At 57.4% G+C, this 27,903-nt stretch overlaps 1 protein-coding gene across 1 annotated transcript in view; it reads right to left on the minus strand.

Moving 5' to 3' along the window:
- COL2A1 (collagen type II alpha 1 chain) overlaps positions 1 to 27,903 on the minus strand; it is a 30,134-nt gene that overhangs the window by 720 nt on the left and 1,511 nt on the right. Inside the window, exons 2-53 of the mRNA XM_070369970.1 lie at positions 24,801 to 25,007; positions 23,311 to 23,327; positions 23,069 to 23,101; positions 22,935 to 22,967; positions 22,782 to 22,835; positions 22,535 to 22,636; positions 21,488 to 21,565; positions 20,812 to 20,856; positions 20,653 to 20,706; positions 20,176 to 20,229; positions 19,383 to 19,436; positions 18,927 to 18,980; positions 18,739 to 18,792; positions 18,407 to 18,451; positions 17,806 to 17,859; positions 15,329 to 15,373; positions 14,793 to 14,846; positions 13,283 to 13,381; positions 12,961 to 13,005; positions 12,769 to 12,867; positions 12,542 to 12,595; positions 12,126 to 12,233; positions 11,510 to 11,563; positions 11,331 to 11,429; positions 11,156 to 11,209; positions 10,630 to 10,728; positions 10,187 to 10,240; positions 9,769 to 9,822; positions 9,412 to 9,465; positions 9,175 to 9,228; positions 8,930 to 8,974; positions 8,636 to 8,734; positions 8,348 to 8,455; positions 7,993 to 8,046; positions 7,640 to 7,693; positions 7,185 to 7,238; positions 6,808 to 6,861; positions 6,456 to 6,563; positions 5,930 to 5,983; positions 5,530 to 5,583; positions 4,735 to 4,896; positions 4,384 to 4,491; positions 4,085 to 4,192; positions 3,802 to 3,855; positions 3,568 to 3,675; positions 3,295 to 3,348; positions 3,028 to 3,135; positions 2,690 to 2,743; positions 2,134 to 2,241; positions 1,483 to 1,771; positions 862 to 1,049; positions 289 to 531 (exon numbers count right to left, since the gene is read on the minus strand). Coding sequence (XP_070226071.1) covers positions 289 to 531; positions 862 to 1,049; positions 1,483 to 1,771; positions 2,134 to 2,241; positions 2,690 to 2,743; positions 3,028 to 3,135; positions 3,295 to 3,348; positions 3,568 to 3,675; positions 3,802 to 3,855; positions 4,085 to 4,192; positions 4,384 to 4,491; positions 4,735 to 4,896; positions 5,530 to 5,583; positions 5,930 to 5,983; positions 6,456 to 6,563; positions 6,808 to 6,861; positions 7,185 to 7,238; positions 7,640 to 7,693; positions 7,993 to 8,046; positions 8,348 to 8,455; positions 8,636 to 8,734; positions 8,930 to 8,974; positions 9,175 to 9,228; positions 9,412 to 9,465; positions 9,769 to 9,822; positions 10,187 to 10,240; positions 10,630 to 10,728; positions 11,156 to 11,209; positions 11,331 to 11,429; positions 11,510 to 11,563; positions 12,126 to 12,233; positions 12,542 to 12,595; positions 12,769 to 12,867; positions 12,961 to 13,005; positions 13,283 to 13,381; positions 14,793 to 14,846; positions 15,329 to 15,373; positions 17,806 to 17,859; positions 18,407 to 18,451; positions 18,739 to 18,792; positions 18,927 to 18,980; positions 19,383 to 19,436; positions 20,176 to 20,229; positions 20,653 to 20,706; positions 20,812 to 20,856; positions 21,488 to 21,565; positions 22,535 to 22,636; positions 22,782 to 22,835; positions 22,935 to 22,967; positions 23,069 to 23,101; positions 23,311 to 23,327; positions 24,801 to 25,007 — 4,232 coding nt within the window. The remainder of the gene's footprint in view (positions 1 to 288; positions 532 to 861; positions 1,050 to 1,482; positions 1,772 to 2,133; positions 2,242 to 2,689; positions 2,744 to 3,027; positions 3,136 to 3,294; positions 3,349 to 3,567; positions 3,676 to 3,801; positions 3,856 to 4,084; positions 4,193 to 4,383; positions 4,492 to 4,734; positions 4,897 to 5,529; positions 5,584 to 5,929; positions 5,984 to 6,455; positions 6,564 to 6,807; positions 6,862 to 7,184; positions 7,239 to 7,639; positions 7,694 to 7,992; positions 8,047 to 8,347; positions 8,456 to 8,635; positions 8,735 to 8,929; positions 8,975 to 9,174; positions 9,229 to 9,411; positions 9,466 to 9,768; positions 9,823 to 10,186; positions 10,241 to 10,629; positions 10,729 to 11,155; positions 11,210 to 11,330; positions 11,430 to 11,509; positions 11,564 to 12,125; positions 12,234 to 12,541; positions 12,596 to 12,768; positions 12,868 to 12,960; positions 13,006 to 13,282; positions 13,382 to 14,792; positions 14,847 to 15,328; positions 15,374 to 17,805; positions 17,860 to 18,406; positions 18,452 to 18,738; positions 18,793 to 18,926; positions 18,981 to 19,382; positions 19,437 to 20,175; positions 20,230 to 20,652; positions 20,707 to 20,811; positions 20,857 to 21,487; positions 21,566 to 22,534; positions 22,637 to 22,781; positions 22,836 to 22,934; positions 22,968 to 23,068; positions 23,102 to 23,310; positions 23,328 to 24,800; positions 25,008 to 27,903) is intronic.

Consider the following 27,903-nt stretch of genomic DNA (forward strand, 5'->3'; position numbering starts at 1 on the left):
ATCCCCTACATGAGCACCCCACCTGCAAGGGCAGAGGCCCCCACACTATGCATGACTGTTCCTACAAGTCACTGGACACACTGAGCCGAGGGAGGGGAGGAGACAGAACCGACAAGCTCCCCTCCCCCAGCTGTCGCTGGTGTGTCGTCCCTGCACAGCTCCTTACACGTGTGCCCCTTTAGGACCATGACCCCGCTGTGGGCCAGCCCTCAGCCTGCTCCAGCCTGAGCCCTGAGCCCCAGGAAGGTCTCTCTCTCTCTCTTTGGTGGCCCAGCCTGCCGAACTCACCGTGCAGCCATCCTTCAGAACGGTATATGTGAACCTGCTGTTGCCCTCAGCCCGGATCTCCACGTCGTTGGAGCCCTGGATGAGCAGAGCCTTCTTGAGGTTGCCAGCAGCTTCGTCCAGGTAGGCAATGCTGTTCTTGCAGTGGTAGGTGATGTTCTGAGAGCCCTCGGTGGACAGCAGGCGCAGGAAGGTCATCTGGACGTTGGCGGTGTTGGGAGCCAGGTTGTCATCTCCATAGCTGAACTGTGAGGATGCAGAGCAGCGGCATGAGGCCCGGGGATGGGGGCTGACAGTGGACGGGGGAGGAGCAGCTGATGGTGGTTGGGGAGGGGTCACTGGGAAGACATTTCTGCTTCCAGGAAGTGGATGGAGCAGGCCTCCGAGGACCTCTTCCTCCACCTCCACCTCTAAATGAGGGGGAAAAAATCCTATCTCTCCTCCCTCCTTCCTCTTAAGCCCCCTCCCTCACCCAGAACTGGTGGGAATGTGAGCAAGGTGCTGAAAACTCCCCAGAAGAAAGCAGAGGGAGGTTCTGAGGCGCCGCCCATGGCCTAGAGCAAGCGGGGGACTCACGTGGAAGCCACCGTTGATGGTTTCTCCAAACCAGATGTGTTTCTTGTCCTTGCTCTTGCTGCTCCACCAGTTCTTCTTGGGGACGCTGGCTGGGTTGGGGTAGACGCAGGTCTCGCCAGTCTCCATGTTGCAGAAAACCTTCATGGCATCCAGGGTGCAGCCCTGGTTGGGGTCGATCCAGTAGTCTCCTGCAGCGGGGAGGCAACACCCCATCGGGGCTCAGACAGGCACAGACCCACGCCCCCGAGAGGGCCAGGCCTGCCTGGAGTGACTGACAGGCCTATAGGGACACCCAGCGGGAGAGGAGCAGGGTGTGAGGGCCACATGCAGCCAAAGGGAGGGGAGAAGGAGGGAGCGGGCGAGGGGAACATCCAGGCTAAACAGGGGTGCGAGCAGAAGAGCAGGCTTCGGGCCAGCCTGTGCATGGAACTTGAGCCTGACGTCACTTCCGCCGTGTGGTCACGGCAGGACAGGGCCAAGGCTGCAGTTTCTCTGCTGTGAGATGTGGGGTGCAGGGGGACACCCATGCTAGACCCTTCCAGGTCGGACTCTGCTCCTGTGTTCTGAGCGGGGCTGGGCCCAGGGGGCTGACTGCCTGCTCTCTGTGGTGGGGGTCCTCACCGCTCTTCCACTCAGGGTGGCAGAGTTTCAGGTCTCGGCAGGTGCGAGCTGGGTTCTTGCGGGAGCCCTCGGGGCTGCGGAGGCTCTCGATCTGGTTGTTGAGGGACTTGAGTGTGGCGTCCACCTCGGCATCATGCTGTCTCAGGTTGCCGGCTGCCTCGTCGGCCCGCATGTACTGCAGAGGATCGGGGCCCTTCTCTCTCTGGCCAAGGCCAGCAAAGGCGGACATGTCGATGCCAGGGCCGGGGGGGCCAGGAGGGCCAGGGGGTCCAGGGTTTCCAGGAGGACCCTGCAGCAGGAAACAGAGAAATCAGCCAGGAATGACAGGGATGCCGCCCTTCCTGTGTCCATCCGCACCTTCTAGAATGTACCATCAATAGAATGTCTTTTTCCCAGTCCCATGAGGTTGGGAATGTGGGTGTACGTGCAATGGGACAGGACCAAGAAAACCACAGAATGCGCCTTATTCTTTCATTAGCCCCTCTCTTCGGTTTCCCGTGGACCCTCTGAACCTCTGGGGGCTCCCAGGATAAAGGGTGCTGTCACATTAGCTGCAGGCGGACACCCCGAAAGAAGCCCCTAGCGTCAGAAAGCTCCAGCCTCCCGGTGCTGGAAAGGCCCCACGCAGCAGGCCGGGGTCTGCACACTCACAGCAGGGCCAGTCTCGCCGGAACGTCCACGGGGCCCAGGAGGTCCAATGGGGCCAGGGATTCCGTTAGCACCATCTTTGCCAGAGGGACCGACGGGACCAGGAGGACCCTGCAGGCCAGGAGAGAGGCAGGCGGTGAGGAAAGAGCATCAGCAAAGGGAAGGTTGGGGAGGAGCTGGTGTTGGGGAGGGGCCCTCCTAGCACTAGCCGCACTGTTTCCGATTTTCCTCACTTCTCAGTCACGGAACCCCACGCTGGCCCGTGTGTGGCCAAGAACCAGCAGGGTGGCCTCACAGCTTTCCTACCCTTCTACAAGCCTCTCTGTAAACCCTTGTTCCCAGGGGGGCTATTTGACAGCCGAGAGCCACTCGTATATTCATCCTGGGGTCTCAGGTTCTTCTCTGGCCACATTCTCACCAAGCTGGTCCCACCTCCACTGCCCAGTGAGGCCCCCTGAGGCCAAGGCTTCCCCGGGAGTAGCCACACTCCCCTCCTCCTCAGACACCTGCCCAGAGCCCTGGCCCCACCCCTAGGGAGGGCTCACTCCCTCTCACTCACTCTGGGGCCGGAAGGACCTGCAGGACCGGAAGCACCCTGGTCTCCAGAAGGACCCTGTGCGGAAGGAAGAGGCCAAGGTCAGAGGTCAGCACAGACAGGCCCCAGGCTGGGAGGCCTTCGCGAATAGGTATATACATTGGGAGCTGGCTGGGACATGTATCTGCTCCCCGACCCCCAGCCCCATGGCCCTTCCACGTGCTCCTCCCTCCAACCTGGAGGCGGTCCAGGCCTGGACATTTCTTAGGATCATCCCAAGTCGCTTCAGCAGCCTGGGAAACTCAAGGGGTCCCTGCAGAGAGGGAGGCCCTGGGGAGCCAAGCACAGATAGCAGCACTCACAGGGGGGCCGGGCAGACCCTGCAGACCAGTGAAGCCACGGTGTCCCTTCAGTCCCCTCTCGCCAGCCTCTCCAGTTTCTCCTTTGTCACCTCGGGGGCCTTGAGGGCCCTGGGAACGAGACACACAGACACAGGTTGGGTCAGCTCAGCCCAGAGCAAGAGCCCTCTGCCGGCTTCACCTGAGCCAAGGAGCCCCAGGTCCCTGCGGACACCCCCCCAACCCCGAGCCTGCCCGTCAGGACCCAGCACAGGGCACTCAGATACTCACTGGCATTCCCCGGGCTCCAGCAGGTCCTGCAGGTCCCATGGGACCTTGTGCGCCCTGTGGGGTAAGTGGCGGGCAGCGTCAGAGAGCAGTCGAGGCAGGGATGGCCCACTGCTGCATCTGCCCACGGGCTGGGCACCGAGGCAGCTGCTTCACAACCCAGACCCAGGGTTGTTCCCAGGGCCTGGGGCAGGGGAGGGCGGGAGGTGGAGAGGAGCTCCCTGCCCACCCGGCCACCCTCCTGCACCATGGCTTTTACTGAATCAAGGTACTCACAGCTTCTCCTCGGTCTCCCTGCTTGCCAATTGGGCCAGCGGGGCCAGGAGAGCCAGGGGGCCCGGGGGCTCCAGGAGCACCCACGGCACCGGTCTCTCCACGGTCACCCTGTCAGGAGAGAGGTCCCAGGCTCAGAGAGGAATTTCCAGAGGAGGCAAGGAGGGATGTGGCTCTGACCCTGACCCTGCCAGGCCGATGAAGTGTCCTTCCCACCCCACCGCACGAGACACTCACTTTGACTCCAGCTGCGCCATCTCTGCCAGGGGGGCCGTCAGCACCGGGGCTTCCCTGTGCAAAGGGGAGCAGACGCCATCAGAGCTGCCCCCACCCCTGTCCAGCCAAGGCTTTCCCAGCTAGCTTCTTCCTGCCGCCCTTCCGTGCACCCAGCTCTTAGTCTCCCTGGCCTTCTCTCTCCCATCACGACCCTCCCATCGCATCTGGGCACTTGGGCTTGGCCTGCCCTGTCACCCACCTCCTCCAGGGCTCCCCTGTCCCCACAGTGAGACCCACTGCTCACCTCACGTCCAGGCTCACCAGCAGGACCAGTCAGGCCAGGAGGACCCACAGGGCCAGGGGGACCTCGGTCTCCAGATGCTCCAGGGGCTCCCTGCTTGCCAGGCTCACCCTGGGGGCAGCGACAAGGAGGGTGAGTGTGCGCTCCAAGGTCCCTCTCAGCCCTTCCGGGAAGACGGCTGACCGTGGGTCAGTTCCAAGGGTGCGGAGCAGGTGGCTGGGCCACCGAGGACAGCCAGTGAAGACCCTCCACCTGAGCCAGGCTGGGCCGGCTAGCCAGGAGGAAGGGGCGTCCCCACTTACCGAGGGGCCGGGGAGGCCGGGGAATCCTCGCTCACCACGCTGTCCAGGCAGACCAACGATGCCCCTCTGACCAGCCAGACCCTGAGGACCTGGAGGACCATCGGGACCCTGAGCGGGGAGAGGAAGGAGGTGAGAACTTGAGAAGTGACACGCAGCCGCCGCCCGTCTGTGCTGCGGCCAGCTGCCCACTGTGGGGGTCAGGTCAGTGCTTCTCCTGCCCTGCAGGGCACTTTCTGCAGCACCCCTGCTCCCGGCAGCCCCACAGCCCTTGTTCCCCCCAACTCTAGGCTCTGGGAGCCCATGCCCTTTGCACCCCTTCCTCAGGGACCTTGGCCCTGGGGTGGGACTTACAGAAGGACCATCATCTCCAGGCTCTCCCTTCTCGCCAGGGGGTCCAGCAGGACCTTGGAGGCCAGGGTCACCAGCTCGGCCAGGGGGCCCACTGTCGCCTCGAGCACCTTTAGGACCATCTTTTCCAGAAGGACCAGGAGGACCAGGGGGTCCAGGGTTGCCCTAGGAGAAGCAAAACACAGGAAGTGAGAATTTCTCTCACCCTTCCCCGTCCCTCCAGGCTGCCACAACCCTCTGGGGGCTTCCTCCACAGTAAGGGCAGCTTGGCCCCCTTGGTCCACCTCTTTCATCTTCGCTCCGCGTGAGCTCTGGACAGCCAGCCTGGCTTCCCCAGCCGCTGCACATTCTCCCTGTTCCGACTCTCCTGCGTCCTTCCCTGTGGCCTCTCTCCCGCCACCCATCCTCAAGGAACTGCTCCAATCTCGATCCCCCCAGCCCTAAGCCTCTGTGCCCACCGCCCTGCACTTAACAGCGTTGGTGAGCCCGCTGACTTATCGTCTCTCCTCCCTCTGCTGTGAGCTCCCCAAGGGCAAGATGCAGACCATCTCATAAAGCACAGTGTGTTCAAGAAATGCGTGTCCACGGTGAAGCAGAGCCAGAAGCCCATGGCCAGCAAAAGGGCACAGCCCCTGCTTCCAGCTGTCCACGCGGAGAACAGGTCTCCACGGTCAGTTAACTGCTCCTCCCAGGTGTGGGCCTGGGCACAAGATGTGCATGGGGTTGGGCCAGACTCTGTGACCCCTGCCTGTGCCTCCTGCTAGGGGTAAGGTAGAAACCAGCCGGGGTGGCACTCACATTGGAGCCTGGGGGTCCGACGCGGCCAGCTGCTCCGGGGAATCCGGTGGCTCCCTATGTGAGGAGAGGGGAGACTCAGCACTTTGGACCCTCAGGAGGCCCCAGAATCAAAGGTGGGGGGGTGGTCTCACAGGCTGGAGTGGAAAAGGGCAAGGGGCTGCAGAGTAGCCAGGGGATTTAGAGAGGGAGACAGGGCCCCTGGGGTGTGGCCACTGCCTCTTGCTGCCTCTGCAGGGGAGGATTGGACTGGGGCATTCAGACTTTAGGGGCGTCCTCTCTCCCACATGGCTATGGGATGGGTGGGGGCAAAAGTGGGTGAGAAGGAAGGAGGTGGGGTGCAGCCTCTGTGAGGCCAGGATGGGTGTGAGAGAAGCTACCACGCTCCTCCTGCCTCACTCACCGGGGGCCCTTGAGCACCTCGGGCTCCTTTAGGACCGGTCACACCAGTAGGACCCTGAGGAGGAAGAGGGAGACAGTGAGGCCCAGTCGTCCTGACCACAGACTCCTGAGAGCCGGGACCACAAAGATGGAGCTTTGTCAGCATGAACATCCCAGCCTGGGAAGCTATCACAGGCGGGCCTGCTACCCCGACCAATAGAAGACTCATGTTCCAGTAGACCTTGGGAGGAGAAGCCCATTAGGCGTCCTCAGAGCCCAACCAGGGTCTCCCAGGAGGCTGGCTGCTCTGTCCTGAGCCACAAGCGGTACCTGCGTTCCCTCCCCCAGCCCCCATCACGCACCCACACCCGTGACAACAAAAGCCAGGGTAGCGTAGCTCCTTGAACCTTCATCCCTGAGTACAAACTCCTCCTTCCTGCAGCCTCCCCAGGCCGCCCCGCCGCCCTTGGCCTGCCCAGGCCCCTCCCCCTGCGCCCAGCCTCCCTGTCCTGTGGGGTCAGCTCCCAGGGGAGCTCAGTTTTACCCACCTGAGGCCCAGGAGCTCCAGAGGGGCCCTGAGGACCGGGGGCACCAGCGTCACCTTTCTGGCCGGCTTCTCCTTGTTCACCTTTGGCACCAGGCTGGCCATCAGCACCCTGGCTCGGGAAGGAGGAAGCCAGTGAGTGGGGGGAACAGCTCCTCCCAAAGGGCCGGAGACTGTGTGTGTGTGTGTCCACCCCGGGTCTGAGCGCCTGCTCTGAGGTTGGGACTGTCACACTGGTGTGGAGGGAAAGGAGCCATTCCCCTCCTCTTTAAGCCCTGTCCCTCCCTCCTCTCCTCCTTCCCCCGCAAGCTGACCAGAGTAGAAGGTGTGGCAGGGAGGTGGACAGAGATACTCACAGGGGGACCGGCGAATCCAGCAGGTCCAGGGGGGCCTGTCTCTCCACGTTCACCCTGTGAGGAAAGGGGCACGGAGGCTCAGCTGCCTGCCCGTTCAGCTCCTCCTGGGGGCCCAGAGCCCACCCTGGCCCAGCCTACTGCACAGTAACCCCCGAGAAAAGGGGTCAGGGAGCTCCATCCTAAACAAACCGAGCCAGGCCAGAAGGCCTCCTGTGGCCAGAGGGTCTGGGGACCTGAAGGCCCTCCACCATGATCACATCATGGACAGGGGTGCGTCCCTTCTCCCTTTCATTTCTCATCTCTCCTCCCATCCCCAGGCCCGAACTGCAGGGAGGGAGCCACACCCCTGCAGGGCCAGGCTCCGGGCAGATACTCACCGGGGCACCTCGAGCACCAGCAGTTCCAGCAGGACCAGGGGGTCCAACTTCTCCCTAAGGTTGGGGAGGGGGGTGGGGACAAAAGCCAGAGATGAGGGGTGTGGGTTCAGAGGGGGCCCCTCCAGAGCAAAGTGCACCCAGGAAGCAGCCCTGACGGCAGGTGGGGGCTCCGGTCTCCCCAGCGACCCAAAGCCTGTTTTCTCATTGCTTCAGCCACACCTGCATCCTCCTCAGGGCATCGAGAAAGACACCCGTGCCCCACCCCTCTGCTTCCCTCAATGGCGCGCACCGCCAGGACTCTGCTGCTAAGAAGGCCCCCACCCTCACTCCTTACAGCAGTTGGAGAGGAGGAGGGTGACAGCTGTTGATCGAGGGGAGGAGAGAGAGCAGTCTTTGGTAGGAGGTGAGAAGGAGATCTGATGGGGGCAGAGTGAAGAAAGGGGTCCATGACTCACCTTCTCACCGTTGGCTCCGGCTGGGCCAGGGGGGCCAATGGGGCCAGTCAGACCCTGGGAAGAGAAGGCCGAGTGAGGGGCCGGGAGAGGCAGCCAGGGACGCGGTGCCCAGCAGGGAGCCTGGGGCGCCCACATCCAGGGGCCCTTGGTGTATCCTTCCATGGCCCCCAGAACGCCCTCTCACCCCAGGGTCCCAGTGTTGACAGGGAAGTCCCTGCAGATGCCCAACCCACACAACTGAACATGGGGCCAGGGACCACGCTCACACACGGCCCCTCTGTCCCTGAGTGCATGGGATCCCTGCATCCATCCCCATCCCAACCCCAGGGAGCCTGCCACCAGCATCCACTTACTCGTCCACCGTCCTTCCCGGGGGCGCCCTCGGGGCCTTTCTCACCAACATCACCCTGTGGAATACAGAAAACGGGCCACCTCAGGGAGGCACTCCAAGATCCGCTTTGCCAGCACAGTGTCCTCCCTGAATGGGCTCCAGGCGGGGCTCAGAGCCTGGCCAAGAGGGGTTTGCTGTGGTCTCAGGGTGGGTGACGAGCAGTAAGAGAAGTGAGATGGAGGGATGTGTCAGCGGATGATGTCACTAAAGGTCAAACAGAGAGCCATAGAGGAGCCTCCAAGTTCTTCAAGGGGGTGACTGGGTACTGTGGGGAGCAGGAGGGAGTTGCGGGGAGGCCTGCTCAGCCCGGTACTCACCCTGTCTCCCTTGGGTCCGGCGATACCAGCTGCTCCCCTCTCACCGGGCATGCCCTGCAGACCTGGAGGGCCCTGAGCCCCAGGGGGGCCAGCTGGGCCAGCTGCGCCCTGTTGGGGAGAGGCCTCTGTGATGGGCAGCTCCTCCTCTGGGCGCCCCAAGCCCCCTTTCCTCCCCTTCTTCCTCTGCCTAGACCCCTTTGGGTCTCACCCTCCATCCCTCCCGCCTTCCACCTTCATCCCCCAAGCCCTGTCCCCTTCCACCCAGAGGACCACACCCATCTCACTTACTTTGGGACCATCAGTGCCAGGAGTGCCGGGGAGACCGCGGGCCCCCTGGAGGCCCTGGGAACCGGGGGAGCCACGTTCTCCTGGGAAACCTCGTTCACCCTGGAGTGGAGACACCACGGAACAGTCAGGCAGAGGCCGGAAGAGGACAGAGAGCCAGGGAGAAGCAGGGAGATAGGAGCGGAGCTGGCTTGGGGGGCACGGTGGTGGGGCAGGACCTGGGGCTGCGGTTCTGCTGGGACAGGCAGGCAGAACCGCTCAGAGAAGCCACTTGGGAATGGCCAACAGGACACTCACCCTGGGACCCACGAGGCCGGGAGCTCCAGCTTCACCAGGAACACCCTGAAGATCAAAGAAGAATGTAAGAGAGCAAGGTTTTTCTGCCCCGGAGCGGAGCTCAGACTGTGGCGAGCTGGGCTGCGGGACCCAGACACTCTCTGCCTCACTGAGCTCCTTGTTCCCCCTCCCGCCCTTGCCTCCTGGGCATCAGAATAGACCTTCCCACTTAAACACGCTGCAGATTCACAGGACCCCATACTCACCTGGTCACCTGGTTTTCCACCTTCACCTGGGGGGCCGGGAGGGCCAGGAAGTCCCTAGAAGCCAAGGTGACTTAGTTAGGAAAGGAGTTAGGTTGCTGCCCTACCCTCTGGGGAGGCCAGCACAGGGCAAAAGCTGGGGTGCAGGAAGACCCATCCCCTGGCCCCCACTGAGGGGGCGCTGCTGCCACCCCAGAGCCCTGGACAGAGAATAAATAGGAAGCTGGTCCAGCCGCCTACCTGGAACCCAGATGGCCCAGGAGCACCCTGCTCGCCTCGTTCACCAGCTGGTCCCTGCAGAGGAAGACAATGGTGAGCTGAGCCAGCTTCTGGAGAGCCTGGATGCCACATCCAGGGTTAGAGGGGCCAGGGGGCACCCACGGCAGGCAACACCACCCTCACTGCCCACTGTTCTCCCACCAGTGAGTGACCCGCACCCCAGACCACCAGGCGGGGTCCACACTGCCTCTGCTCAGGCTGGGTCGGGGTGCTGGATCAGCCCAGATCCACATCTGTCAGCTCCATCACCCCCCACCCACCTCCGCCGCCCCAAGCCCCTGCCCACAGGCTACCTGGAGAGGCTGGGCGGGTACTTACAGCGGGTCCAGGGGGGCCTGCAGCACCTGTCTCACCATCTTTGCCAGGAAGACCCTAGTGGGGAGAGAGAGGGGCGCTATCATGATACACTCCTCCAGTTCTGCAGACCCCAGCACCGGGCGGGTGCACTACGTGGCCCAGAGTTTCCAGCCAATCCTCTGCCTGAACTCCATTTCTCCACCCTCCCTTCCTACCCCCCTCTTTTCCCTCAGTCCTCAGCATAAGAGCCTTCTCCACCTCCCTGGATGCTGTCAGCCACCAAAGTCTCCTGGGGTGGACTCCCACAGGGCCCAGAGCAGCACAGGCTCAGCCATGGGCATCATGCTGCAACCAGGGGTCCCAGGAGCATGCCACAGGGATGCTCCCTCCCCACAGGGAGCAACAAACACCCAGGGGTGGGCAGTGGGGAGGCACTTACTCTCAGACCAGGAGCACCAGGCAGTCCTTTCTCACCAGCTTTGCCAGGCTCACCCTGGAAGAAAGAGGGCAGGGCCATGAGGTGGAGGGCTTTGGTGGGAGTAGGGGTATGGCCGGGGGGGAGATCGGGGCATGGGGCCACTGCCTGATGGACAGCAAAGGCTAAAGTCGAGGATCAGCGCCTCTCTTATGCTCAGAGGTGTGAGCTGATAGCGCTGACCCGGGGATCGGTGTCATGGCTGAGATGTTCTGAGGGCTCTAAAGAGCCCTGGGATTCCCCTGATCACAGGCACTCCTTGGGGTGTGGAGGTCCAAGCCACCCAGAACACCATGGATCTCGCTCATCACAGCCCTTGGGTTAACTCTGGGAACCAGCCCTTTCCCCAGGGGCAGGGAGGTAGCGGCACCATGTGGAAGGAAACGGAAGGACAGGTGATTACTTACATTGGCACCTTTGGGGCCAGGGAAACCCATGACACCAGGCTGCCCACGAGCCCCCTGAGGACCTGGGGGTCCAGGGCGACCGTCTTCACCAGGGGCTCCCTGAAAGAGAGGACACCATTCTCAGCACATGAACACGAGACCACATTTGTCCATCTACTGAGCGCAGGCTCAGGGCAGGTCACCGGCCAGACAAACAGCATGTAGGATTGACCAAGGTCGCAACCGGCAGCCCACATCACACACGGGACTCATCAGTGACAAGGCACTGCTTAGCTTAGAAGTTTTGTTCCTGAAAGCGCACATCAGGCTTTGTCTTCCCCAAAAGAAGGCCCGAATGCACAAGAGGTGGCATTTTTAGAACTTGCAGCCACTGCATAGGCCACACCTGGCCACAGGCCTACCATCCCATCCATTCCCCTCCCCAATTCTCAAAATTCACAGGCTGCCCCCACCCTGTCTCTCTTCCTACCTGCCTCCCCAGGAGTACCCCCCAACCTCTCCCAGTGACCCCAGAAGATGGACTTACGGAAGGACCAACTTTGCCTTGAGGACCAGCATCACCAGGGCGACCAGTGAGACCCTTTGTTTAGGAGAGAGAAGGGGATGGGTGTCAGCACAGAGTTGGAGGGACCAGGTCGGGTAGGGCGTGAGGAGTCTTCTCAGAGTTGGAAGCTAAAAACAGAAGCATCCCTGCTACCTACCCGGGCTCCAGGAAGGCCAGGCTCTCCGGGACGGCCAGGGTCACCGTTGGCGCCTTTGGGACCAGCGAGGCCACTGGGTCCTCGCTCTCCAGGGGCTCCCTATACAAGAGGAGGCAGCGGGTCAGCAGAAAGCCATTTGACTGGTGATGGGTGGGCCCAGTCCCTGTTCCCCTGCTCACCTTGGGACCTGCCAGACCATCCTGACCTGGGAAACCACGGTTTCCAGGAGCGCCCTAGGAAGAAGTAGAGGGGAGAGGCAATGAGTTAAAGAGGCCCTTGACCCAATTGTGGCTGCAGAGAGCCTAGTCAGGATCCAGGTGTCCATCCCACCAACCCTCCTACCGCAGTCTCTGCAGAGCAGAAGCTATGTGCATGCATGCCTACTAAGTCACTTCAGTCGTGTCTGACTCTGCAACCCTATGGACTGTAGCCTGCCAGGCTTCTCTGTCCGTGGCGATTCTCCAGGCAAGAATACTGGAGTGGGTTGCCATGCCCTCCTGCAGGGGATCTTCCTGACCCAGGGATCGAACCCGTGTCTTTACCACTCGCGCCACCTGGGAAGCTCCAGGCGCGAGATTCTGAGAGATTAACTTCTTGGGCCTGCCCCCACCTTTTGGAAAGGAACTCCCACTGCTTCATGTCACCCAGGGGTGAGGGAACTAAGGAGTGTGGAGGTGGATGGAGAAAAGGTACATGAGGTCCACAGACTTGGCAAAGACCCAGAGCCACAGGAACTCAACTTGTATCTCCAGGGCATACCCAATGAGCGTGGGGAAAGACTCCTGGCCCACTTACTCTTTCTCCAGGGGGACCGGCGGGCCCAGCACCACCAGGTTCTCCACGGGCACCTCTTTTCCCTTCTTCACCAGCAGGACCAGGGGCTCCTTGGGGACCAGCAGGGCCCTGAGAACCAGCATAGCAGAGAAACAGGGTGAGTCTTTGCCTGCCCCTGGGGCAAGCACAGGCCTGACATGAGGAGGAGGTGGCTATGACTGCTGTTTCAGGGCTGGGGGACCTGGGGAAGTGAGGTCACAAAGGATCAGCTGGGTGAGAAGTGGCAGTCAAGCTGGTCAAGCCGAAGATGACAGCTGAGACTGCATCAGCTTCTCTGTCACATCTCATCTCTGGGTACACCCTCAGAGGGCCCAGGGTAGGGGACACGCCTGCTGCGGAGGTGGGCAGTGGGCCAGGGGTGGCAGCCAGGTACTCACCGGTTCTCCCTTGGGGCCTTGTTCGCCTTTGAAGCCAGCAATACCAGGCTCACCCTTAACAAAGGAGAAAAGCAGGTTCTTACACTCCGTTCTCCCCACGGCCCTAGAAGTCCTCCGCCACCCCACCTTAAAGGCAGCCCACTAGAGGACTCTGTGGGCACAGGAGGTAGGGGTGGCAGGTTTGACTCTGGGGCTGTGGGTGGGACTCGGGGTTCACTGGATCTTACCGTTTGACCTTTTGGGCCCAGAGGACCAGTTGCACCTTGAGGGCCGGGTGGACCACGGGGTCCAGGGAAGCCGGGAGCACCAGCAATGCCAGGGGCACCCTGTCAGCATGAGCAGAGAGAAGGGCATTAGGAGGGGGGCGCGAGGAGGGACTGACCCCACCTGGAGGAGCTGAGTCCGAGGGCAGCACTCACAGCAGATCCCTTGGCTCCAGGGATTCCATCAGTTCCAGGGTTGCCCTGAAAAAGGAGACAGTGTCGTTATAAGATAAGCAGTGAAGAATACATCTCCACCCCACATCGTGCTCCTAGGCCCCTGGTCCGTTCCAGGTGGGACCCTGCGAGACACTTCAAGGGAGGATGGGTGATGGAGGGAGATGTGTCTCTAGAGACTGGTGGGGGGTGGCAGGCATTGAGCCAGAAGGAAGGTGTGATGATTGAGACGCCAGGGGCCTCAGCAGAGAGTCAAGTGTGCCAAGGCCTCAGACCCCAGACCCTTCAGGCAAAAGACACTCACAGCAGCACCAGCTGGCCCAGGGGACCCAGGAGTACCCGGTTCACCGCGAGGACCCTGGGCGCCTTCGGGACCTCGAGCACCGGTGGGGCCAGCTTCACCCTGGAAAGAGGCAGGGAAGGATGCGGTGAGGACAGGTCAGTGGGACACAGACCCCGTGGGCAACAGTTCAGGACAAGCTGTGCACATTCCAAAAAGGGTTCCCATGCAGGCTACCTGGCTGGGCCCGCTGACCTGATGACTTTCTCCCTGCCCTACTCTACTCTCCATCTCCCCCCTCCTTGGTGGCCGCCACGAGCAGGCACACAGGTTCATGTTACAGGCTGGGCTTTGTGCTGGTTCCCTAAGCACTCATCAGAAAAGCCTGAGCTGGGCAGCCTGCCAGTCCAGCTTTGTGGGATGATGGACAGATGGCTGAGATGGGTAGGCACCTTTACCTCCCCTTCCCCACCTATTTTGTCTTTTATTGAGGCTCTTGAACATCTCAGCTTGGGGCGCCACTGGGCTTGTATCTGGCTAATGTGAACCAGGCTCTGAGTCAAGCCTGTTTGAAGGAAGCCAGCAAGCCAGGGCAAAAGGCAAGCTGGGGGACCAGCACCCCAACACTACTTTTCCCAAATGGCCTTTGCTTTTACTTTCATTTTTTCCTGAAAGATACAGCTGGCTGTGAGCTGGGCTCTCTGGATGGCGGAGTCCCTGGGGAGGACTGCTGACCTGGAGGGAGGGCACAGCCTCCTCAGGTTTCTTCTCAGAACATTCTTGTTTTACTTTTGTAATTATTATTTTCTAAAGGTCAGGCCCCCTCACCTTCCGCTGTCCCTCTTCACAATGGGTCTCCTTCACCCAGCTCCTGGGGCCTCAGACACTGTCTGGTTGCCATGGAAACCCCCCGAAGGGGAAAAGCAACCTGATGCCAGTGACCACATGGAGGCTCCTTATTCATCTCCTGGCCGCACCAGGAGAGAATTCCCAGGGACGCACGTGTGTTGGAATCCCTCCTGGGCCACAGGGGCCTTTGCCTGAACTGGCTGGCCTCCCACTGGCCTCTATTAATCCTTGGAAGAACTCTATTAACACGGTTTGGGAGAGACAAGCTCTGCCCCCCCAAGATGAAGCAGGGATGAGAGGGAAGGATGGAACCATCTCTGCTCTCACTTCCCTCCAACTCTCTTCGGATCTAAGTCAGCTGAGCTTTGCCTTTTTTCTTCAGTTTCCTGATCTTCGGTCCCCTCCCAGGTCTCAGGGGTCCCCCCATCTTTTTCTGCCTTGTCCCACTCTGAAGCTGTAACTGTATCTCCAGCTTTTTATCATTCTGTCTTACTTTCCCTTCCAGCTGGTGACTCTGCAAAATGCCTGGCTATTTCCTTGCTTCCACGGAGAGCAGCAGTGGGGCAAGGGGTGGGGCAAGGGGTGGGGGACACTCCTCCAAAGGGAAGGTGGATCATCTGGTGGGGGCAGTCAGCAAGGGTTATGGGGAAAGGGGGGGTCCTGACTCGATAAGCAGGACACGCACCTTGGCACCAGGAGCACCAGGAAAGCCAGGACCGCCAGCAGGACCCACAGGACCCTGGAGGAAGCAAGCAGATGCAGAGGTGAAGGCCCAGTCTGGGCAGACTATCTCTAGCCTCCAAAGCAAGCCACCCCCTCACCTCCCCTGCCTTCCCACCTTTGTACTGATATTGCTCTATACCCACTGTGGCCAAAAGTCCCTGGATGAAAATTGTCCCCACTGCCAGTGTCCCCAAGCCTGGCTTGGGGAAACTGCATTTCTGATGCAGTATATAGTTTCTGACTATATACATGGTGAGAAGCAAGTCGTTCTTTCACCTCCCTCTCTACCCATCCCCAGAAAAACTACCAAAAGTGTAGCTGAGAAAAATGAACCACTGCTTCAAAGCTTGTTACCAACATACCCCCTCAGTAATGAAAAGTTGTTCCTCTTTTTCTGGGAGAATCCAGAACGTGGCCTGGATACTGAGTAAACACTGCCACTTCGCTGGGTGGCTGACTGGGACTCAGGTAGACCTACCGGGGGTGAAGTGCACTTACCGGAGGCCCTGCAGGGCCTGGCTGACCGTCATTGCCTCGAGCACCCTGTGAGCGAGAAGGAAGCAGCCGTTATGGGAGCCACCCACATGTCCAGTCCCTCTCACGGTGCCCCAGGGCTGAGCAGGAGGCTGGCAGGCGTGCGCTGCAGGGGGAAGCAGCCCCAGGACCCTCTGTGGTGGCTTTGAGAACTGGGCCTGCAGTGGGCTTGCTCTCAACCTCAGAGAACTTGGGTAATTTTCCAGCTACTCCATCATTTCTTAAATTTCCACTTAGACCCCAAATATCCCCAAATTCAAGGCCATGTTATCATTGAAAGACTCAGTGAAAATGAAACAGCCAAGCATCGATTCTGACTCAGTTCTTCCTGCCTGTTGCAGCAGAAAGCTCTTTCAGGACTCGGTTAATCTCCTTGGTCAACTCTTGGATCTGTGTCCCCATCCCCAACCCACAGAACAGCCTGCTTCCATGGAACACAGAGAAGCTGCACTGCATCTGCTACCAGCCCAGGAAGAAGCCTGGCGATGGGGACAGGGCGCCGGGCACAGCCTGAGGACCGAATTTGTCCTGAGACTTCTTTCACAGACAGCAAGGCTGCCGGCTCTTCCTCTATAGGCCATGCACTTTGAGGGTGAGCACCTCCAGGGTCTCTTTCTCGAGGCCCCTCCGGGTCCTGGGAATCATTAGGCCGGGTGGAGCTGGGCCGGGCACCTGGTCCTGGAAGACCTCAGCTGAGCCCCGCCCGCCTGCCTCTGCCTCTCCTGGGAAGCTGAAGAAGGATGCTTTAGGGGGAGCTCCTGTTTTAAATAAGACTCAAGTCTTTCTCCTGGCTGTGGTCCATTTCTCATGACTGAGACTCTCCCGGTTGGCATTAACCAGGGAAGCAGGAGAAGATTTAACAGAAGAAAATGTCACAGGGAACATAAACCCTCAGCACTGGCCAGAGCCCCTTCTGGGCTGGCTGCTTCGCAAAGCACCCTCCCTCCAGGGGTCAGCCAGAGGAGAGGCCTGGGCTGCTTGTGAGCAAGGGGAGTGTGGTGCTGCCCAAGAGGCCAAAGTTGGACAGGCATCAAGGGCTCCCCCTGCCTGCAGGAAACTGGGGAGTGGGCACCATCTGGCCCACGGTGGGAGGCACGTGACCACAGCCCAGCCCAGCCCCTGGTCAGGCCTGGACACCAGGCCTGCACCGGGAGCTGTGTGACGCTGTCACTCCTCCATGCCAAATCCTATGCACACCCTGCCGGTCTGACTACCGCAGGGACAGGAGTCAGCAAGGAGAAGTAAGAAACGGGGCCGAGGGAGGAGGAAGGAGAACAGGGGTGCAGGGCATCTGTGCCCCTCATGGAGTGTGGCCCCCATGACTCCAAGCCTGGCCAAAAAGGCACAAGCCAGGTCTGGACAATCTGTAGCAATCACGGTGCTTCTTGGCAGGCCCGGGGCTCTCTAATCCCCTCACACAAAGTGACCTGGGGACAAGCCACTTCAACTGCTTTGGCTGACAAATGGGGGTTGAGACTGCATGCTATTTCACTGATCTGCTTCTGAGGGAAATTGCTGCCAAAACAGATACATTATCTGGACAGCAGCACAACGGAGGGAAGCTGATTTACTTTGGCCGGTCCTGCAAGGACCCACGAGGAGGGGCCTCAGAGCCTGGGTGGCTGGGGTGTGAAATCAACAGAGAGCATAATCTTTCTTAAACACAGCTTTCATCGCATCACTCGCCTGAGCAGGCGCCCACAAGGGCTCTCTATTGCTAAGGGATCAGAGCTAAACACCTACACCCTCCACTGCTACAAATCCCCACGCTCTTAACTCCCCCATTAACGCGAGGCCACCAGAGTCCGAGGCTGCAGATCACGGCTTGTCTTAGGCTAGTTAGCCATTCAGTGCCTCAGTTTCTTCTCCTCTAAAAGGGGGAGGACAACAGAATCCGCCTGGCAGGATTTGAGGGAAGGCTGGATAAGACAATGCGTCTGGGTATCAAACAGAGGACGTGCCCGTGAAGTGGTGGCCACTGGTGTATCACAGTGTCACCAGCAGTGCAGTAATGTAAAGTATGTGAGTTGACCCTAGACTGATACACTTTTCTAGAGCAGCATCTAAGTGAGCAGAAAGAACTAAAAGGAACACAGTACTATAGCCAACTAAAGTCTGTCCATAAATTCAAACAGGATTGACTGGGGAGTGGGTGAGACTGTCGAGGGATTACCTGAATAATCGAGACTGGTTAAAGAGACTCTTGTCCTCACACGCCAGCTCTCCCATGGCCTCCCCCCACCCCCCAGTCCTCCGACTGTGCAGACCCAGCCTGAGGATCTGTGACAGGCACACTCAGAGTGAATCCTCACAGGAGGATGATACTGTCTACACATCGTGGGGTTGCTTTGAGGGTCAGGTGAAATAACCCTGAATACAAGTGCCTCGTGAACTCCAAAGAGCTGGGCAAATGGTAGCTCTGGGTCTTGTCAGTTACTCACTGCAGCGCCGGCAGGGCCAGTCCGTCCTCTCTCACCAGGCAAGCCGCGGGGACCCTGGAACACACACCAAGAGGCACAAGCATGAGTTGGTTTAAGGACCGCTCGGCCCCATCACTTAACCTGCAGGCCCTTCATGGACACTGGAAGGGAGGGAGCCAGTAGCCCCCAGGAGGCAAAGGTGTGGACGCCCCTGGTCCCGCCTTCCTGATTCAGGACCCTCCTATCACACCAAAGGTTTCTCTGCCGTGGCAGGACACACAGGTGCTCCCATTGTTACCTATTAGGAGCCCTGTTATAGGCACATCTTGTTCCTTGCAATAGACGAACTCCCCCAAATGTTGAAAATAAACAGAATTTGTAAAAATTGAAGCACACCTTCAGTGTGTTACCAGGGTTATTTCAAAGAAATGCTGGTGAGCCCTTGCACAAACCATCCACTTGACACACTTTACTTTTTGCTCATAATCGAATCAATCTACAAAACTGAGTATCTACTTTGCCCAAAGGGAGCGGTGGCATCTACAGTGGCGCCATCTGCTGGGCTTTAGAAGGTGTCTCAAGAGTGTCTGGAGGCCCTCCAGGGGGTGGTGCTCATACTCACCATTGGGCCTGGAGAACCGTTCTCACCTGGGGAACCACTCTCACCCTGGAAAAAAGATGCGGAGGGTCAGCGAGCAGGGCCCCCTCTGCCAGCCCGCAAGACAATTCCCATGGAGGAAGCCGGACGCTCTGGTCATCTCAGCTAGCACCGACACCTCCAAGCTTTAGTTCCATGAGGGACAATTCCCGGAGCTCTCCAGACCTGCTGCTCATTCATTAGGTTGTAGTGCTGGGTGTTCCTAACCCAAGCTGTTCAGACGTCCTAACTCCACTGAGCTCAGCAGCATCTCCTCATCGTCCGTCCCCCATGCCCACGTGCTGCTTGGTCCTTACCTTCACACCTGGAGCACCAGCTTCTCCCTTAGCACCATCTAGACCTGGGTAACCCTACGGAACAAGAGAAGACTTTCAATCACACTTCTGGGGAAGCTGAAGAGGACGATTCATGTCCGCCCCACCAAGACTTTTTTCTCCCTTGGTCAATCTTTTTTCTTCCAGCACTCTCCCCCTATGATACTTACTCTGTGACCTTTGACACCAGGAAGGCCTGGGGTTCCTGGGAAACCACGAGCACCCTGCAATCCAAAGCAGAGATGTTCAGAGCACTGAGCAGAACCAGGTAAAGGCGGCCTTGGGCTGATGGGAGAGGCCTTGGAGCCAGGTCCCTGGGTGGCCAGGAAGCAGGGGAAGCCCGGCACCAGGAACATCTTTCGGTCACTCCCAGAATCCCCCTCTCTGTGCCTCACCCCGGCTTAGGCAAAGTGGGTGTGAACATTTGCCAGCCCCCTCGGATGCCCCTAGCCTGTGCTAGGATCAGAGACATGGTCGTCAGCATGAAAGCATGATGTATGTGGGGACCGCTGGAACTTCAGGAGCGAGCTATCAGAGCTGGATGAGCTGGGTGGGAGGCCACTGCGTTTGTTTCAAGGACAGAGACGCTGGGAACGAGACTAGCGACTGGGAAAGGTGGGTTTTACCTGAGGGCCAGGAGGTCCTCTCTCGCCAGATTTTCCAGGCTTTCCAGCTTCACCCTGAAGGGAGAGAGATGTACCTCAGCTTCCTCAGAAGACACGTTAGCATCACTGGGGCACTCCAGCATGTCATCACTCCTCCCAGCCTGCCGTGCCTTTGCCCACCGGCTTCCTCATCTCCCCCCACCCCTGTAGGTCCCAGACTTCCCTGAATGTCTTCCCTGCCTGTGCCCTGGGCAAGCTCCTCTGCCCCCCACAGCCTCCAGCCTCCCCTGGTGGGCTCACTGTCTCCTCTCACAGGCGCTGCTGACCAGCCTGTGTTCCCTAACCTCAGAGATGTTCACTGCCTAATGGGATTCTCACGAGCAGCTTCAGCGCCAGTTCTCCTCTCTCCCCTTCGTTTACATCCCTTGCAGACATCCTGACTCAGCCTGAGCTTTCCCCAACTCATTTACAATTAAGATAATCTTGGGCTGTTGAGTGTTTCTCTTTTGTTTTCCCTTCTCTGCATCTTTCCCCTTGTGTTTTCCCTCTCCCTTCTCTCACTTCTCAATTTCCCTTCCTGGAGCTAATGATGTTTTAATTATTTCCCTTCCCAGTGGGTCCAAAGTTGTCCCCAAAGGCACTTGCAAGCTAAGTTGCCAGTGGAAATGTAGACAGTGCAGTGTCTGAGTCTCTGCCTGACAAGCCCCGCCCCCTGGGCCCAGTCGAGGGTGCATCCGCCCATCACCGCCCAGCACCCCCTCTCTCCAGGCCCTTTCAAGTGAGGCAGCCACTTGATTGACTCAGGTGTACTCACATCATCACCAGGTTTCCCAGGGGGGCCAGGAGGACCACGGGGGCCCATGGGACCCTACAAACAAAATAAGCGAGCTTAAGAGATGGTTGGAGGGAGGAAGACACCAAATCAGTGGGCGAAACCCAGGGATTATAGCTTTTGGAAGCTAGTTCATCTAAAAGGAAAAAAAGATGGAGGAACCCAGTTTGTGCCGAGACAGAGCACAGGCGCAGAGCAGATCATAGCGGGAGGCAGTGGACAGCACAGGCCAGCAGGGGTGACCCAGGAAAAGGACTGACATGACAGAATCCTGGGTGGTTCCTGCCTCATCTGGCTCCCTGTCAGTTCCCCCAGAGCTAAGACGGGACATCTGAGCTTCCTTTGAGCCCTCCACTGTAGAAAGCACTGGGCAGAGCCCGGAAGGCGACAGGACTAGGGTGTGAATGGCACATCGCGGGAAGGTTCCCCCAAGAGGGCAGGGCCAGCACCAGCACTCACAGAAACACCGGGTTCACCAGGTTCACCAGGGTTGCCTTGAAATCCTTGAGGTCCCTAAAAAGTAAAGTGAGGACACCAGGTTGGCCCCCCAGAACGGACATCAGAGAGCTTGAAAGCATCTGTGTCCCCACTTTCCAAAAGGAAAAACCCAATACTTACGGGAGCACCAGCAGGGCCTGGGGGTCCCCGAGGTCCCATGGGGCCCTGCATTGGAACAGAAAATGAGGAGCTTTACTGGAAAGGCTTCACCCTCGGCCTCCACGGTGCTGCCGCCTCCCAGCCAACAGTCCAGACAAAGGACAAGGAGTTACTCTGTGAGCAGGGGGCCGGCAGGGGCTGCTCCCTCTCATTTCCCTCTCCCCTTGCAACATTCTATTTTTATTTATAGGTACCATTTGGACAGAGAAGCTGGCCTTGCTTTCCCCTGGACAGCAGCCATGTTTACTAAAGTCTGAGTTTCATTTAGCATGTGCCAAGTGGGAGCTGCGGGGCTGAGATTTCCTGCTGGAAGTCTTGTGGATGCTGGAGAACAGTGGCTGCTGTCTGCATTCTTCAGTTCTCATTCCAAGAGCAATAGCAACTGGCCTTCTGACAGATCAGCCTATATGCCTCTCTCCATCCTCATTCTTCTTAGTCACTCCAGCGCATCATTAAAACTGGCATCCATCGCCATTAAAAACCAAATGCTCTGGGCTAGCTAAATGGGAGGTTATGTAACTGATGGGGAAGGGCCGCTCCAAGTAATTATCTCTAAAGTGAGGTTGTCAGAGTCCCTGGCTCTGCTGAGGGCCACCTCTTGCCATTTTGGCTGCGAAGAACTGGTGCCTTTTCTTACCATTGGTCCCTGCATTACTCCCATCTGGGCGCCACCAGCCTTCTCATCAAATCCACCAGCCATCTGGGCAGCAAAGTTCTGCAAATAAACCCAACAACATTAAAAGCTTGAGAGGCTACATGCTTTTCCTACATGGCTAGGTAAGCTATATCTGTATAGAAAAAAACTCTGTTGAAGACTAATCTAGCATTGATCAGAAACACTAATGATTCCTAAAAAAAAGTTTTGGAAATGGCTTATTAGATGACAGTGGCATAACCATTTCCCTGGGAGATGAAGTGTTACTTGGAAGAGTATCCATTACTTGCAGTTCATTTTGTAAGTTTTAATTCTAAAATATCAAATATGTTATTTCACATAAATTGAAAACTATAACTAAAATATCACTTTTAAAGGTTCTTTTTTTTTCTTTTCTAAGACCTTAATGCCCAGAAAAACACTAAAATCAACAGTCTTGAAATATTTTAGCAGAAAATATAGTAGGCATCTATGAGCCATTCAAGTTTAAAAATTTAAATCATAGCAAACATCAAAATGGCAAACTTGCAAAAACCGGGCAATAATATAATTTGTTGACTGGTCTGATTCCAAAAACAACTTTAGCCACACACCTTTACTCAGTGGGGCTCTTTCATGAGAATAAATAGTTGCTTGGAATGTACTTGGCAAAGATGAAGCTTCAATGTCTTCCAAGGACAGTGGTCACTCTTCTTCCAGGGAACCGCAAGTGCCCAGTCATCCTCTCCTCCAACCCCTACACCCACTCCCAAGGACCAGCCACACAGTAGAGATGCCAGGAAGCCAGGTAACTGAAGACTTTCTTTACAGAAAGCCAGTGAGTGAACAAAGTCAGTCCTTAGCGCCACAGTCTCATGCCCACTGTGTGATTCCACTAAATTACAGGCCTGAGGGAGAAGTCCATGTTCAAGACAGGCTGTGGACACACTTCTGGCAGCCCTGGGAGATAGCCAGGTGAGCGTGACTAGCAATTTAGAAGCCACATTTCTGGAGGGACAGCCTGGAGGAAGGGGACATAAGGATACTTACTCCACCGAGGCCAGGGGGGCCGGGGGGGCCGGGAGGACCAGGGGGGCCAGGGTTTCCAGGGGTCCCAGGCTCTCCATCTCTGCCACGAGGTCCAGGAGCACCCTTGGCAGAAAGAGAAAGAGGCCCCAGTGTGAAGCAGCATGTATACAAGACCCATCTGTCTATGTGGTGCCCTTGAGGCATTTGGGGGGTCCTTAGAGAACCTGGGGAGTCCACAAGGGTCACACAGCATTGTTTCTCTACTCACTTTTTCACCTTTGTCACCACGATCACCTCTGGGTCCTTGTTCACCTGCGGGTCCCTGAAAGTGAAGAAAATATTGAGACAACAGCAAGACCGGGAGAGTCTGCTGATCAATAACTCAAGAAAAGCATGAAAACGGGGTTTCTCTCTTTCTTACCTGAGGTCCAGGAGGTCCCTTGGGTCCTACGATCTGTGAGAGAGACACCCACAAAACGGCAAGTTAGAAGAGACCTCAAGGAAATGACCCAGTTAGAAAAGTCGATGCAACATGGGAGTAGAAAGTGTACTCACGTCCTTGATATCTCCAGGTTCTCCTTTCTGTCCCTGAAATATGAAACATTGTCAGGATTGAGTCAAGCAAGCTCACCAAGCCTCCAGTACAAAACAGTAGCCCCTGCATCAAGGTGCCCACTGAAACAGATCTTTTGTTGATGCCTAAAAACCACATGCTGAATGAGCACAGCATTGCTTTTAATGAAGAAAATATAAAGTGGGAAAAAAAAAAAGCAAACAACAACAACAAAAATCCTCACCTTTGGTCCTGGTTGCCCTGCAAATGGAAGAAATAGAGAAGGAAAATGTAAGAGTCATGAAATGGATAAGTACAACTTCTTGTCATTCAAACTTTCGTGAAGGGATCATAGAAAGGGACACAACCAGGCAAGGAGGTAGCTTCCTGCTACTCCACTGAAGCCTTCTGTTGGGGTGTTAGGTTTCACTGGGGTCTGGAGTTGCTGAGGTCCCAAGAGGAACAGAGATGACCCAGAATTTGTTATTGAAAGCCAATCAGCGTGCAGGGGCCAAAAAGAATACAAAGAACTCAAGGTCTATCAGCCACCAGGAGAGAAAGCACCCAAAACTGAGAAACGGAGAAGTTCAGTTTCTTCTCTTCCCCAGAGGGTAAGGAGACCCTCCCATAGCCCAAGCACCCCGCAACACATCCCCCACCCCAGAGGAAGAGTTAGGTATTTAGAAAGGTCTTACATTCAAGCTGGGTCTCCATGAAGCAAGCACAAAAAAACAGCAGAGCACAGAAGTTACAGAGGGCATTGGAGCCAGTGCCCCCCGAATCAATAACCCCTCCCCCATTTGTAGCAGCGAAATAGTAAAGGTGATCAACGCTTCACTCACATAGGCCCCCTCAGAAATGATCTGGGGCAGTGGGCTATCAAAGCGGCTTCCCCAAGCAGCTTTCCATGGTGGGTGAAGTGTTAAGGAAAGGCAACTGCTCGCTTCCTTTTCAACTGTCTTCTCTGCTTGATCAGGAAGAAAATGCTGAGGGCCACCCAAAAGGCCTAGATGTGTGTCCCCATCCCCCTTCAGGGGGATAGGGCATGGGTTCCAGAGCTGGGGAGGGGTCACCTGCACACCCACACATTCACCAGCCCCAGCTCCAGAGTGTAGGCACCTGGGGCTCTGTCCCGGGCCCAGCTCCGCTCTTCACCACTAGAACTCCCAGACCCCAGCTCTTCCTTCTGCTAGGAACTTGCTTCTTAATTGGCAGTCAATACCAACAGAGGCAAAACCAAAAGGAAACTGCCACCAATGCTCCGTATTTTTCAAAAGCGGTCCTGCCCTTTCTGTCGCCCCATTGGCCAGCAGAGCTTGCTCCACATTGAAGACCATATGTTTGGAGGCCTTCTACAAAGAAGCCAAGGTGTGGGCAATAGAGGGAGAATGAATCCATGTTTTGGCCAGAAGGAGCACTGGATCTCCACTGTGGCTCAAGGACTTTGCAGAGGTGCTCACAGTGAGGACGCTTGTGTGGAGTCCCCTCTGTCCTCCAGGTCTTAGGAGCATATTTTCTGGAGGTTTCAGGTGAGGAAGGACCCCTCTGGTGTGTCAGGCTCACTCAGTGCCATCCTGCAAGCGAGAAGTCGCCTTTCCCTTCAGCCTCAGCTGCTGGGGTGCCATGGATAACCAGTCCCTCTGCTTCACAGAGATGACTGGCATCCATGGCAGGGCATTTGCTGCCCCTGCAAGTAATTTATTTATGTGGAACAGGAAATAAATAAATTACGACCACTGGCAGTGGGGAGGTCAGCTGAGCAGATGGGGCAGCACTCTCCGAAGGGGGTCTCGGGGCTGAGGCAGTCTTTCATGTCTTCACAGATTATGTCGTCGCAGAGGACAGTCCCAGTGTCACAGACACAGATCCGGCAGGGCTCGGGCTTCCACACATCCTTATCATTATACCTCTGCCCGTCCTGCACACAGCTGCCAGCCTTCTCTGCACCGAGGGTGGGGCGGGGGAAGCAGAGAGCCAAGGGAAGGAGGGGATGAGGAGCCAGAAGAGAAAAAGAGAGAGGTTGCAGGTCAACTTGACATCATTCGAATGCTGAAGCGTGTGGACTCCTGCCACCCAACATAGAGAACTTGTTACTTTTTCTAAGACATCATTCATTCTTCCAAGTAGTTAACAAATATTATTGTCCACTTTGCACTCTGCTCTCTATTCACCAATGAAAATCCTGACCCAGCAGGGAAGGTGGGGGGGCACTGAGGATGAAGTACTGTCTTCATGCATCTCATATTGGGGAGACATGATGATGTGGGGGTCATGGGCAAGTCAGAGTAGGAGCAGGAGGATGAGCCTCTGAACTGGGGTACTCAGGACTGTAAAGACAGAGGGGAGGGGAAAATGCAGAGACGCCCACACCCCACCCCACCCTCAACACAGGGACAGAGGCCTTCTTTCTTCTGCCTGCCTCTAGGAATTATGGGATCTGCTGAATACAACTGACAGCTAAAATCCAGAAGGCGTGGAGAAAATTCTACCCACAAAAATTAGACTGTATCAGCAGCCAGGCTCCAGAAGTGGATATATGGGGGTGGAGGTGTGTGAAAGGAGGAGCTATTAGAGGTAGCATCTTGTCCCATTCTTTAAATAGTATTAGTCTTAGGACCAATTTGGGGAGGGGGTTTGGACCAGTCAAACAATACACCTGGATAGAACGCACGAGGGCTGATAAAATGCCCTGGGAGGCAAGCAGGGCCAAAGACCCCTCTGCGGGTGCTGACCTCCAGCTGGAGCCCCCTCTGGAGAGACCCTGCTTCCATCTGAAGACAACGGCTCAACGTGACAGAGGGGATATGGAAGGAGGCTTTGAATGCCTGGTCCCGGCCAAGAGTAGCCAGTCTAGGCCCGGCCCCCTCCAAGAATGCAGACAAAGAAAGGCACGGAGTAGTCCCCCTCCATAAGCGCCCTGCCGTCTGGAATTCACCCTGCAAACGAAGCCTGTGCTGACAAGAGCTCTCCGAAGAGGGCCAAGCGTGGCAGAGCCCGCACCACGTGCTAGGGAGCGCCCAGCGCTGTTTTTCTCATTAGAATCGTCAAAGCACTGGCAGCAAGGGATGAATAATAGGAAACGGCCACAAACCAGGTGGACGGAGAAAGAAACGGGCCTGCCCCCTGGTCTTTAAGGAGACTCTGAAAGATAACCTCCCCCCCTTTTTTTTCCACTAGAAAAAAAAAAAAATCCACTCAGCCTTTAGGCAAGATAATCACGGGGGGTGGGGTGGGTGGCGGGTGGGGGGGCGGGAAATCCTAGCATGAGTATCAAAATTGCTGGGCCACACCCACTGCTAAAATAGGTGGAGCTGCAGAAAGCGAGGGGTGGGGTCCGGACTAAAGAAGAACCCACTCTCAGCCAGGGGGGCCGTAGGGGGAAAAGAGTAAAATGCTGGACGAAGGGGTTCACCCAGGAGGCAGATCAGATTTCCCTCGGAAGGGCGGTCCGGGGATGCGCGGGCGCAGGGGCGGGGCCGGCAGCGCTGGGTGTGAGAGCCCTACGGTGACTCTTTGTGGCTGCGGCTCTGGACGCAGCTCGCCCACGGACACTGAGAGGGTGAAAAGTGCGATTAAATGACTGCCCCAGAAAGAAGCCAGCTCCGTAACCAGATCCCTTAGGTGTGGACGGAGGAGCCCAGCACCTCCATAATTGCTGTTCGAAACGGCTGCCGATAGCATCCCGGCGCGCCTGATCGTGTTCCCCTCATTACCGCAGGGCCGTATAAGCGACTCTTTGTAGCAGGCCAATTAAAAAGTTACCTCTTTTGGGGAACTGTTTTGCTTCGCGGCCGCTCCGCGCAGGGCTGGAGCCTGAGAGGTGGCGGCGGGCGGGCACAGGGGGGCATTGTGGGAGAGGGGGTCGGGGAGTACGGAAGAACCCACCGGACCTTGCCTCTCATGAATGGGGCTTTTCTCGAGCACACACAGAGTCCGATTCACAGGTCTCCGCAAGGAATCAGTTTAAATAAATACGGGCAGCGTTTCAGCCCCATCTGGAAGCCATCGCTGCCAATCTCCTAACGCAAACAAGCCTCACAAAGACGGATTGAGGTCTCTCCCCCGAGCCGAGGGGCACTTTTCAGAGACGAGGGCTGTGAAATGCAGATGTGGGTCAAAAACGCAGCAGCCAATAAGCTTCTCAAACTTGTGGAAAGATGGGGAGGAGGGGCGTGCCCGAGCCCTAGGTTACTGACATTCCTGACGTCCACGCAGACTGCGTCCTTCCCCACGTCACGTCTTTGGGTCCAATGACCCAGGGGAGTGGGTTACCCGGCCAGGGTGCGCTAGGGCGCAAAGCCAGCGGCTCCAGTGCTCTGCCCTTGGGGAGGGGGGTGGGGGGAGGAGCGACTGGGAGATCTGGGCCCAAAGAGCTGTGGAATTCATTCCCTCCTAGGAAAGTTGCGGCGCTGAGAACGCTCTGCCGCTTAAGTGAGCGCCTCTAATACCAGATGGAGAGTTTGGGGATTTTGAGAGTCACCTAGCTAATTCCATTGCGCACTATGGCAGAGATCAGTCAAGAAGACAGCTTTTGTGAGTGTGTACGTGCAAATTTAGGACAAATATATAGTCAATCCGACCTGGGGCCCCTTAGAGACACCGTATTCCAACAAGTGCCGTGAGCGCGCCTCCAGCTTAGTGTACCTCCCGACCCCCTGGCCAAAATCTTCAGCCTGAGGCTCCTTGCAGCTGCGCCCGGGCTCCAGTTCTGCCCCTGTCGACCACCCTAACAAACGGAAAGTCCTTCTGGCCCCGCAGCCTTCTAAACTGTCTCCAGAGAGAGCCTGGTGGCAGGCGAGACTGCACAGAATCGTCGGCAGACGGACTTTTGATTTCC

This window comes from Bos mutus, chromosome 5 (assembly GCF_027580195.1).
Source record: "Bos mutus isolate GX-2022 chromosome 5, NWIPB_WYAK_1.1, whole genome shotgun sequence".
In the NCBI taxonomy this organism is placed as follows: Eukaryota; Metazoa; Chordata; class Mammalia; order Artiodactyla; family Bovidae; genus Bos; species Bos mutus.